The 13,336-nt window shown below is 36.7% G+C and overlaps 1 protein-coding gene across 1 annotated transcript in view; it reads left to right on the top strand.

The window, feature by feature from the left end:
- The first annotated feature begins 1,510 nt into the window (after positions 1 to 1,510).
- LOC127432987 (leucine-rich repeat-containing protein 75B-like) overlaps positions 1,511 to 13,336 on the top strand; it is a 30,662-nt gene continuing 18,836 nt past the window's right edge. The window contains exons 1-2 of the mRNA XM_051684555.1: positions 1,511 to 2,050; positions 9,142 to 9,270. Coding sequence (XP_051540515.1) covers positions 1,751 to 2,050; positions 9,142 to 9,270 — 429 coding nt within the window. The 5' untranslated portion in view covers positions 1,511 to 1,750. The remainder of the gene's footprint in view (positions 2,051 to 9,141; positions 9,271 to 13,336) is intronic.

Below are 13,336 nucleotides of genomic sequence, written 5' to 3'. Positions count from 1 at the left end.
TGCGAGGGCACGCAAAACTTATTGCGCGGGAACGCAAAACTTATTGCGAGGGCACGAAAAACGTATTGTGAGGGAACGTAAATCTTATTGCGAGGGCATGCAAAACTTATTGCGAGGGAACGTAAATCTTATTGCGAGGGCATGCAAAACTTATTGCGAGGGCATGCAAAACTTATTGCGAGGGCACGCAAAACTTATTGCGCGGGAACGCAAAACTTATTGTGAGGGAACGTAAATCTTATTGTGAGGGCATGCAAAATTTATTGCGAGGGAACGAAAATCTTATTGCGAGGGCATGCAAAACTTATTGCGAGGGCAAGCAAAACTTATTGCGCGGGAACGCAAAACTTATTGCGAGGGCACGCAAAACTTATTGCGTGGGAACGCAAAACTTATTGCGAGGGAACATAAATCTTATTGCGAGGGCACGCAAAATTTATTGCGCGGGAACGCAAAATGTATTGCGTGGGCATGAAAAATGTATTGCGAGGGAATGTAAATCTTATTGCGAGGGCACGCAAAATGTATTGCTAGGGAATGCAAAAATTCTTGTGCGGGAACGCAAAACTTATTGCGAGGGAACGTAAACCTTATTGTGAGGGCAAGCAAAACTTGTTGCGAAGGAACGTAAAATTTATTGCGTGGGAATGCAGAACTTATTATGAGGGCACACAAAACTTATTGTGAGGGAACACTACATTTTTGTGTAGGAACGCAAAAATGATTGTGAGGGAACGCAAAACTTATTGTGAGGGCACACAAAAATTATTGCGTGGGAACGCAAAACTTGTTGCTCTAAAATGCAAAAATGATTGCGAGGGCACACAAAACTATTTCAGAAAAAAAATCCCGCCCTGTCCTCTATGGGGCTCCATACTACGATAATTCCATACATGTAAAAAATAAAATAATTTGTAAAAAAAAGCATTATTTTACCATTGTCCCATGTCAGAAAAAACATAGTAGGACCATATACTTTTTCATACTTTTTTTGTAAGTGAATTCCTTGTCTGTATTCCTCATTCTTCATTTCAAATTAACACAATGATATCTCATTTATACTGTAAGATTTGCATGCCCAGTTTGCCACTAACAAAAAAGTACCAAAAGGCACTATGATGTGCAGTATTTTTTATGATGGACTTAGCATTTATTACCATCACTACTGTCACAGTAGCCTACTTTTTGTAAGGAACCAGACTAAAATTATAATATTTATTTAGAAAATATAAGCCTATGTGAAATTGTTCTGTTCAGTTTCAATCCTGGGGTTATTATTGTATTTTATAAACCGATGCACAATTCAATAATCAGTCACCATACAGTACGTGCAATACACGGGGATGCTGACAGAACATCAGCGGGTTTCCCATCATAAACGCTGAGCTGTTAAAAGTGGGCGGAGCTGCGAGTATTCTGTGTTATTAAACACATGTTGGAATCGGGCGCTCTAATTGGACCGAGAGTAAAGTGTGGGTGTGGTGTTAGGGGAAGCCTGGAAGAACACAAACATACAGCGAAGCTTGCAGGAGACAGAGAAACACGGAGAAAGTGACATTTAAATAATTTCTCGCGCTGCATATTAAAGGGGAGCTATATAGGAAATTGAAGTGGCTAAACACGACGAGGTGCACTTATGGTCATGCACTTTGTAAACAATCGCGTTGATGAGCAGTACTTTACTCATGCTTTATGAAACAGTGTTCCATTGTTAAGCTTGATACTGAGATAGAAATAGAAAAGTTGAGACATGGGATCTAAGTTGACCAGGCAGAGTAGTTTGGACAGCCAAGCGACTTTCTTTCGGAGAGGAGGACGCCACCATCACGAGAGCTCCGGGGATGCGGCGGAGAGGAGTGGGAGAAGAGGAAGAAGAGGAGAGTTTCTGTTCAGTTCTCTGATGCTCAAGTCGGACAAGCTGCCCGGGATGCTGCGCAAATCCAGTCCAAGCCCATATGTCCGAAGAGTGGCTTGGGTTCGGGAGATTCAATCCCTGCTAAAGGAACAGAGGGTGGAACAAGCCATCGACGTGTTAAAACTGCTTAGAAAGGTACAACATCAGAAGTATAATTATGCCAGATTGTGTCATTATTATGCTGCTTAGTACTTACATTTTACCATAGATTCATAATAGTTTCTGAACTCTTGGCTACAGGTTGTTCCAACAAATAGATAAGACCTCTTCCCATAAAAGACAGAAAAATCACATGTTATAAAAGATGCATCTTTAGTATCTGAATTGTTTCTCCTAGATAGCAGTCAGATTGAAAAAAGTGCAAATAGATACTTTCAAGCCTCCTGCTTTTCAGATCTGACTCCTGAGAAAAAGACCCAAGTAATCTCACATGTATCCTCTCTATAGAGAGATCTAGTCACAAACTGTGTTCAGATTTACCTTAATATGAAAGTCTATGATCAAAAGTCAAAGATTTCAGTCAATTAATCTGACCTATGCTATCCACGTTGGTTTTATAGCTCTGTACTCTTACTGCATGTCAGTAATTGTCTCATTTGTTATTTCTTTATTTCTCGAAACATCAGAGACAAGGTTGATACAGTAAAACATGAAACTCCATAAAGCTATGATTTTTTTGTAGCAGTACAATTTTTTCCACTGTGTTAAATTAATTCAATAGGCTATATGTTGTCAAATTGTCATATGTCTTATGTTTTCAAATGTTACATTATCTACACATCACTTTAGATTAGTATGTATGACCATGATGGAGAAAACAACTCATTAGGATCTTTGTAGTCTAGCACTGGTTTTGCACGGTACAGTGGAGCTGACAGATATTGTCTCGGACTTTTAAAAAGACCCAAAAGCATCGTGGTCCCACTAAATTTTGGTGTACAGATGTGGTTCATGAATGGCCCTGATTCTGATTTGCTTTTAATGTAAATGTCAAATAAGATGAACTCCAAAATCTGGAGATTTCCAGAATACATGAGAAAAATAGTTCAAACACCTTATTTAAGGAAAACAGTCCTGCAAACATTTTATATAGAATTAAATTGTTAAAATGTTTGATGCACAGAATGTCAAAAACTATTTAAAGTAAAGAGCTACAGTATACAGTATTGCCCATTTTAAACAGCATGATACTGTGTGTTCTTGTATTACTTGGAATGTGTAGTGTCTTGATCATGATTTATATTCTCATGATAGATGAGTTAGCTGTTAAGAACTGCAGTGGACTCTGAGGTCTGAAGGTGTAAGTTGTATGATTGGCACTGCCCTCAAAAATAAAGATAGTTCACCCAAAATTAAAAATTCTCTCATCTTTTACTCACCCTTGTGCCATCCGCGTATGCTTTTTTTTCTTCTGCTAACAACAAACAAAGATTTTTAGAAGAATATTTCAGCTCTGTAGGTCCTCACAATGCAAGTGAATTGGTTCCAAACTTTTGAAGTTCCAACAGCACATAAAGGCAGCATAAAAGTAATCCATACGTCTGGTTAAATTTAAATCTTCTGAAGCGATATGATAGATGTGGGTGAGAGACAGATCAGTATTTAAGTCCTTTATTTACCCTGCCCAGTAGGTGGCGATACGCACGAAGAATGTGAATTGCCAAAAACAAAAGAAGAAGAATGTGAAAGTGGATATTTATAGTAAATAAATATTGATCTGTTTCTCACACACACTTATCACATTGCTTCTGAAGATATTGATTTAACCACTGGAGTCTTTTGGATTACTTTTATGCTGCCTTTATGTGCTTTTGGAGTTTCAAAATGTTGGTACCCATTCACTTGCATTGTATAGACCAACAGAGCTGAGATATTCTTCTAAAAATCTTTATGTTCAGCAAAGGAGAGAAAGTCATACACATCTGGGATGTCATGAGGGTGAGTAAATTGGGTGACTCTCCCTTTAAGTCCATCATTTCATTCTGATGGTAAACCAGATCAGTGTAGGCCAAGGCCAGTGGTGCACCAGACTTGATCTAGCTTATGCTAACAGGAGCATCATAGTTCAAGTCTGAAGTGTTTACGATAGAATCACCACTTATCGACTTTATGGAGGATTTTGTGCCATTGACTTCTGTTTATTGATGAGCCTTTTAAGGGGTATCTCAAATCACAAGAATGTCTCAAGTTATGTAACTCGATGAAGATGGTCCATCAGTTACCCTCTTTTGTCCTTCACCATGGTGCAAATTCTACCTTATAACCCCTGATGGGGAACAAAAAAAAAGTTCAAACCAACCTAAGCTAGTTTCCTGGTCTGTTTGCTGGTTTTAGAGGGGTTTTGGACACCTTTGAGGTGGCTGGCCAACCTGCTAGACCAACCAATTTGACCAGCCTAAATCAGCCAAGACCAGCAAACCACTTTGGGCTGGTTTAAGCTGGGGGTTTGTGTGTGTGTGTGTGTGTGTGTGTGTTTAGCAAGGACAGAGGGAAAAAAAGATGCTGAGAAAAAGTTATTTTGTATTTTTTAAGCAATGTAAGTAATTATAACATGATGTTTTCTAGCTCATTCAACATCTAGAGGAAATATGGATGAGACAGAGAAGCTTGAGTAGAAATCCTGGACATCTATATGGGAAAGAAAAAAAATAATTAGAACACAATGGAATGAGAGATCTGACAACTCAAATACAGTACATAAAAACAGATTTTTACCTTTTTATTTTAAGAAATGAGTGCTCCAGGGCACATACTGTTGCTAAGGTGTTCAGAGTGGTTTTTATTGCATTATTGGTCGGTTGCTTGGGTGATCTAGGTGGTTGCTAGAGTGTTTTGGATGGTTGCTAGATGGTTGCTTAAAGGAATATTCAATAAAGTTTAGCTCAATTAACAGCATTTGTGGCGTAATGTTGATTACTACAAAAAAATAATAATAATAATTTTGACTTGTCCCTTCTTTTCTCTACAAAATGCAAAAATCTGGGTAATAGTGAGGCACTTACATTGGAAGTGAATGGGGCCAATTTTTGAACGTTAAAATACTCACTGTTTCAAAAGTATAGCCACAAAATATAAATAATAAGCGTGTCAACATGATTTCATCAGTGTAATAAAATCACTTACTAACCTTTTCTGCATAAAGTTATGTCCAATTTTGCAACATTGTGGCCATGATAACTTAACGCTGTTAACCCTTAAACTTAAAAGTGATGATTTTAACAACTTTACAGCTCAAATAATACACAAGATTTAACAGAAGAATTAATGTAAGTGCTTTTATTAAATTATAAACTTCACATTTCTGCCTTTAAATCCAAAATTATATTTTAATAAAAAAATTAAGACCCCATTCACTTCCATTGTAACAGCCTCACTGTAATATTGATTTTATTTATATATATATATATATATATATATATATATATATATATATATATATATATATATATATATATATATATATATTATTTTATTTTATTTTTTATTTTAGAAAAGGAGGGACGAGTCAAAATAATTTTTTGTGGTAATCAACATTATGCCACAAATGCTGTCAAGTGATCTTAACTTGTATTGAACCGGATTATTCTTTTAAAAGAGTCTTTATGGTCCCTTGATAAGCTTGGGACCCTCATTCCGTGTAAGTCTGGTGTTTTATTTATTTATTTTTTTGCCTGTTTCATTGTCCACCAGATGAGAATTATTACAATTGCTGTGAAAAGTAATAGCATTCCTGTCCTCAACAATTCACATGATTTGAGATACCATTTATGTCCACAGGATGACTTACACATCAAAGTTTGATAAGTAGAGTAAAGAATTTGGTCAAATCCCTGAGTCTACTCTGAGCAATAACAATAGTGATGCTTGCCTTAGCAAACACCACTAAAAATCTACTTTTGTAGAAATGTTATGGAGACATAGTGCTCTATTGAATTTTCAGAAATAGTTGTATTAAAAAATAGTTTCAGAATCTGTGCTTAAGAAGACATGCACAGATACAGTCACGAGTTAGTGTATTTTCAGTCGTCATTCTCAGCTCTGTCTGGATATGGCACTTTGTCAAATGGATGCCCAGCCACTCGAGAATATTTCCAAACATGGAGCCTTCTCAACCACTGGAAGCTCTTAACACCCTGCTGGAGAAGAGAAGGGTCACAACAGGCAAATCTCTCCTTATAAGGACACAGGTTGCAGAAAGCGATGAATTTCTGTGAATCGCAAAGCAGCTTTTCTGTTCAGGGTGAAATGGATTGAATGTTAATCAACTGGGGGTCAAAATGATGGCGCAGGATGCCTTCTTTTGCCCCAGAGAGAGAGAGAGAGAGAGAAAGAGAGAGGAGAAAGACAGAACAAAACATCATGGCTTATCTGTGCTGTAGATTCCTGTGAACTAATGAGTGCAATTCATTTTTCGCCATTGACTCTCATTGAGCAAATACAGCAAACAACTCCGCTTACATGCTCCACTGAGCATATGCAGAGGATTTCAATGCCAGAGATTTAACACTGCAAAAATAATTTCTTAATCAGTATTTTTGTCTTGTTTTCCAGTAATAAAGTCTAAATATCTGTAAAAACGAGCTTAATTTACTTGAAAAGGAAAATTTAAGATAATTAGATTATTATAAGACAACTGTTTTCAAAGAATATATCTTTAAGCTCATTTGTTTTTCTTACTCCATTGGAAAACTGTGTTCTTTTTTAAGCAAAAACAAAATTTTGTGAAGTTTATGCTTAAATTTAAGAGGAAACAATTTGCCTATATCGTAATATCATCTTGTTTTAAAGGTGTTTAGATATACTGAAAGACAAGACAAAAATGATTTTATGCAGTGTATGGTTGGTTATGTAACAACAGTGAGCTTATAATTTTGTCTTGTTGATAGCAGTTTTATCTTTATAATCCCAAATGTGACTCCACTTTGCCGTATCTTCTAGAGTTTGATGAGTTTAAGACTGCAAATGGAGAGCCTGGAGGAGTTGCCAGATGTCAGGGAATCCCTGAGCAAAAATATTGTGCAATATATCAGACTAAAACCCAAAGGAATGGGAAACACTGAAGGGAGGTTTCCACTTCCCTGGAATCAGCACAACTCTCATCTTCCTGCCAGTTTCTGCATCAATTTCTGTGGATTGACTCACAGGGTGGTGGAAGCTGTTTTTGTTGCCTTGTCAGGGTTTTTTTCCCCCTGTGTTTAAAATGCTCCTATCCAAATGGCCAAAGTGGGTTGAATATACAATTACAATTTATTCATAAATAATATAATTAGGCCCTATGTATTTGTAATATGTCTACATACCATATATGGGAGTTATAAGTGTTTAAATACTGTAGTCAGAGTACTGTTACTATCCCCTCTTTGGATTGTAGTTTTGTTTTGTTTTGCAGAGTTGATGAGCACTGCATCAATAGTTTTGACAAGATTCACCTGTGCTGAGGGTGGCATGTAGTTTTAAAACCGACTTTCTCCCAGTCTTCAAGGCTTCTCTGCCCGATTCAGGCCTGTGTTGTTTTGGTTATCGTTCTATTCAGTTAAAATTCATTTTATGTAATTACTTTTCTTTTTAATGCTGTGACAAATGGGGGCTCGTCCGGGATTTGAACCCTTTTGCAAGGTCGTATCACGGACTGGATCGCCATGAATTTTGGATCGATTGGCCCCATTGACTTCCAGTAATGCCTGTAACCTGAAATGTTCTCCTTATTTAAAGAAAAGGAGGAACAAGTCAAAATACATTTTTGTGGTAATCAACATTATTCTACAAATGCTTTCAACTGATCTTAACTTGTATCGAACCCAGAATATTCCTTTAATTAAAAATCTATCTAATAGTTTAACAAAATAGGGCAGAAACTACAGTGTACAGAATAAGTTGTACAATCATTTCATGCAAACATTTTGTGTATGTAAAAGCTTTTTAGCAACTCGCCTCTTGTTTTTAAATAAGCAAAACTTTTGAATTCAAGCATTTCAATATCAACTCAGCCCCAAGCCAATTGAGATGTTTGACATTCCATATTACATGTTGAATTCAAATAAGTCACTCAGGTCTTGTGTTTTGTGCAGCACAGATATATGTACATTATGTATTGAGGCAATACGTTCCTCACATTTGCAGTGACATTTGCCCCAAGACATTAAACGTGTTTCTCTCTCCCCATTCTCCTCTGTACATTTGCTTAGTCACGACATATAGTGCTTGCCAGTAGATTATACAAGAAACATTGTCCTCAGGGAATTTTTCTTGATTCTCTTATCTTAGTCCACCCCCCCCTCCAGTTGTATCAGACTTGCTTGCCTTGGCTGGTCTGTGGAGGAAAACACTTTAGCCGTCTCCAATAAGCCCGGCTAATAAGCTGTCATTGTGTCTGCTCATACGGCAGAGAAAGCCTTATGTAAAGAAGCTGGACTTAAAGGTTAGCAACTCTAGTCCAGCAATAAATTGTATAAAACCGCTCGGCTGCTCATTAGAATTAGAATTTTTTTCTGAAGCACTAGAAGTAAACATGATGGAAAGATTACTTTATCTCTATGGATTTATGTCAAATTCAGGACCACCATAGAGTAATCTCACGATTGGAGTTTTAGGATGAGAGGATTAAGTTGTTGAATATCAAGGTTTATCTGTGACCTTTAAAGGCTCTACTTGAATTTGTAATCCTACATGCTTAATGAAATAGTTCATGCACAAATAAAAATTCTGTATCCAATTTACTTCTCACCCTCATGCCATTCCGAATTTTTATGACTTTCTTTCTTCCATAGAACACAAAAGGTATTTTTTTTTTTAATATCATGGCAGCTCTTTTCCATACAAAGAAAGTGAATAAAGACTGGTTCTGCAAGGTCCAAAATGACAATAAAAGTCCATAAAAGTATCATAAAAGTGGTTCAGATGACTTGTGCTCTATATTCCAAGTCTTCTTAATCCATACAATAACTTTGTGTGAGAAACCAACTGAAATTTAAGTCGTTATTCACTGAAACTATTGACATCTGCAAGAAGCTGTCGAAAGTCTTCAGAAGACTTAGAATATAGAACATAAGACGTATGGACCACTTTTATGATACTTTTATTTTGTTTTTGTTTTGTCATTTTGGACCTGTGATGTTCTTTAAAATATCAAATTTGAGAAGTCATGAAAGGTTTGGAACAACAGGTTGAGTAAATACATTTTTTGGTGAACTACCCCTTTAACAATCCCTCTGTTTCTTTCTCAACAGGACTTGGGTCTTGAGGGCACATCTCTTAATGACATCCTCTACAAGAATGCTGCCTTCCTCAACCTAGTGGATCCAATCTCCCATGAGCTTCTGCTCAATTTGGCTCGAGACATGCAGTGCCCAAAGCGGGTAAGACACCACCACTAATAAGCAAAGATGATTGTAAACACAAACCTATATGGGTAGTTGAAGGTTCAGGGAGTCAAACTCAAGAGTTTGACTTGATATCAGCCCACAGCTGTCAACATTAACTCTGGATCCCAATGAGAACTTCAGCCAAAACCTGTGCACACGCTCATTACCAAGTCTCCAGATATGTAGAGCGTTTATTTTTAGCTGGTGGTAAGAGGCTTGGTGGATGATTTTACAGCCCCACTGCCTCTCTAAAACCATGGGCAGCTGTCATTCCACGGCCGGGACTGGAGTTAGAGGACTCGCTCTTCAGCCTTGTCCTAAATTAGTTTGCAAAGCATGAGAAGTACAGAAAGATGGCATGGCATTGACCTTTATTTTGCTCAAGAGAGCCATCAGTGATGTTTTCATTCCATGCTGAAATTCCACTGTTCTGTTTGGACTTAATTGGACAGAAAGGCCAAAGAGGAGAACTTTCCAATAATAGAAACACTTGAAGGGGCCAAGCTTGTCCTTTTCGTCTGAGACTTTGTTTGAATCGCAATTTGAACATTTGATACGTTTTTATGTAAACAAGTATCCAGCAGAACAGCTTGTCAGTCAGTTAAATGACGTAAACGGCACCCATTTTGTTGAATGACCCTATATGTTCTGTCTTATATCTCCTTTCTTCTGTAGGTTTTATACTAAAAAAGTGTGCCGTTTTAGGCTGTGAAACTTTTTAAAAGATAATTACATGCCTGTATGTATTTTCAGCTGTACAGGCTGTAATACAGTGAAGAGGAATGCATATATTTTTTTTTCTCTCTCCCCAATTCTCCCCAATTTGGAATGCCCAATTCACAATATGCTCTAAGTCCTTGTTGTGGCATAGTGACTCACCTCAATCTGGGTGGCAGAGGACGAATCTCAGTTGCCTCCGCGTCTGAGACCGTCAGTCTGCGCATCTTATCACATGGCTTGTTGAGCGCGTTACTGCGGAGACATAGCGCATGTGGAGGCTTCACGCCATTCTCCGCGGCATCCACGCACAACTCACCACGCGCCCCACCGAGAGCGAACCACATTATAGCAACCACGAGGAGGTTATCCCAAGTGACTCTACCCTCCCTAGCAACTGGGCCAATTTGGTTGCTTAGGAGACCTGGCTGGAGCCACTTAGCACGCCCTGGATTCAAGCTCGCGACTCCAGGGGTGGTAGTCAACATCTTTACTCGCTGAGCTACCCAGGCCCCCAGGAATGCATATTTTTAAATTGTACCCCCAACCCAAAACTTACACCTAAACCTAACCATTAGTGGAATAAAAATGTAACGTTACAGGGAAAAATTCAACCTCCGAATCACGTTTGTCAATGATTATGTGAACACGATTACTTCCAGGTTTCAACAGGGGATCCGAGCCCAGGTCTCCCACGCTGCTGATGCAACGCTCATGCAGTCGCACCACAGTGGAAGATAAATATGCTGTGGTGAAATTTCCACTTGTTCTAAGTCAAGTTCTTGCAGATGGCTCTCAGAATGCTAGTTAGCCTCCTTTTCAATAGCAGAAGCAGGAGTTAAACTCAGAGGACAAGAATGAGGGTGCTCAGTCAGGCAAGATTTAAAGAGGGCTCTCGATTTCCCTAAAGGTCCCTGGTTCTTTCCTCCCTTGCCAAAAACATCCAGCTAGAATAATCCCCACCCAGTTGGAACCCAGAAAAGCCACCATGCTCTTCAAAGAAATAAACTTTAAAATGTGTTTGGGGCAAAAATGCCACAGAAAGTGAGAAAAAATACCCCTTATATGATGGTAGAGTTGTTTGATTGACTTTGTTATTGTACATATTACACAGTGTCAGTCCCAATATACTGCCATATAATTAAGGTTGGAGTCCCAAGAGTCAACTGAAGGGAGTTTCTCAATCAAAGCAGTTATTTGTGATGGGAATCATGGGAAATATGGAAAGGCATTTTAATGAGCTTTTGTTTGTTGGTAGTGAATAGATTTAGTTTCCCCAGTTGTGTATTGAACTATTGCTGACGTCTTTACTTTCTATCAGAAATTGAACATTAAGGTCAATCTTTTTGACAATAAAACTCACTCTGGAGCGTACGTCATTGACTGGACGCCATCTTTATTAAAGGAGTTCAATAACCGTAGTCCAATAATCGCTGTCACTTACTGCTCCCAGTGAGTGAGTTAATATACGACAGAGATAAAACAAACTTATTCGTTTTGACCTAATAGTCATCAGGAGGCTACCAAGCAACATTCTCAAGGAAACTGGTTACGTAACAATGTTTATTTCCTGTGATTTCAATGGAGAGACTGTGAGCCAGCACATTAAAAGTCTCATAAAAGTAGTCTATATGACTATGAATAGTGCAATAGACTGTCTTTTGTAGCCATACAACAGCTTTATGTGAAGTACAGACCACAATTGAAGTCGTTGTTTAATGAAAACCTTCATAACAATTGTTCAAATTTTCTCTTTTTTTACACGGAAGAAAAAAGGTAATACCGGTTGAAAACAACATGAGGGGGAATTAATGATTGCAGAATTTTCCTTTAAACACTCCAGTCTACTCTTTGTGCATTGCTGTTTTGGTCTAGTCGTTGTTGTGCCGCTGATTAGATTTACTCAGCTCTGCTCCGGCCAATCCGTTTAAAGAGGGAGAGTCGAGCCAAAGCCTGTTTTGATGCAGAAATAGATGGAGGCATTGTAGAGAGGCCTTGAGATCATATTAAACCAACCTCTAACCCAGTAGTTAAAAAGGCATGAACTAAGACCATTTTAAATAACTCTCATCTTTTCAGGGTAGATACACGTTAAGGAAGAGTGCTGCTCTGTAAAGCACTCTTAGCTGCTTTTTATTGTCATGAAATTTGATATACATGACATTGAGCTTTGGAGAATACTGTAGAGTGCCATTACCGCTATACAAACACATAAGTAAGTTCTGTAAAATGTTGTTGCGTTCTTTATAACAGATGGCTCTGGCTCTGAAATCTGATTGGATGAGACTCTTTCAAAGCCGTTGTAAATTAGCCAATATATACAAGTGTATACATCAGTCAATTAAATTTTATATTTATGCTCAATGTATATATATGTATATATATATATATCTATATCACCTACATTTGGGTTAATTTATTATAGTTTACTCTTACAAAAACATGGCCTGGTCACATTGTACCCTGAAATTAAATTAATGTAATTGAAAGTAAAGTAAATTTGAAATGTTGGGGAAAAAAAAAAGAAAATAAAAAAAAAAAAAAATATATAGGCATATATATATATATATATATATATATATATATATATATATATATATATATATATATATAGTATTTATAATTTAAATACATAAATTAAACATAAATTATTTATTATATTTACTGTTTATTATATTTTTTGCATTATTTGTGACAGGTGACATCCAGACTTTTTGCTTTTTTTTTAATTAATTTTTTTATAGTTCTCGATATCATCACTGATGATTTCTATTAGAATATCTTTACTGTAATACAATGTATTTTTTTATTATTAGCATAAATTAAATTCAGAACAACAAGTACTACCATGATAAATACTTTACATTAAATAATAGATAAATTAAATTAATAAATTAAATATTTAAATTATAAATAATTTAAAGATAAAATATGTCATTGTTTTTTTTTTTCACATTACAGTAAGTGAGATTATTTTTTTACATTTCAGATTTCTTTATTTATTTATTTTTGTGTCATGAAAATTATGTCACAATTCAGAAGTATTAATGTTCCTAAAATAGGCTTTAATTTGTATTTATTTTTTATTTTGGGGTGAAATATGACCTAGACTCACTTTCATGAGATTCGCCCTATTACTTGGTCAAACATTGTTTATTGAGATTATTATTAATAAGAGATTTCAATTATTATTGAATATTGGTGTCTTTTATCATGTCCAACAATATGATGTGGATTACAGTGATTTTTACCAAACTGGTTTTAGGCACTTCATTTTGTGTCAAGCCTAACAACACCCCTAAAACAGTAAAATCACTGTAACACACAGGCTCTTGTGGCTTAT

Source organism: Myxocyprinus asiaticus, chromosome 42 (genome assembly GCF_019703515.2).
Source record: "Myxocyprinus asiaticus isolate MX2 ecotype Aquarium Trade chromosome 42, UBuf_Myxa_2, whole genome shotgun sequence".
Taxonomy (NCBI): Eukaryota; Metazoa; Chordata; class Actinopteri; order Cypriniformes; family Catostomidae; genus Myxocyprinus; species Myxocyprinus asiaticus.
Note: the sequence above shows the minus strand (reverse complement) of the source record. Positions and strands in the feature narration are given on the sequence as shown.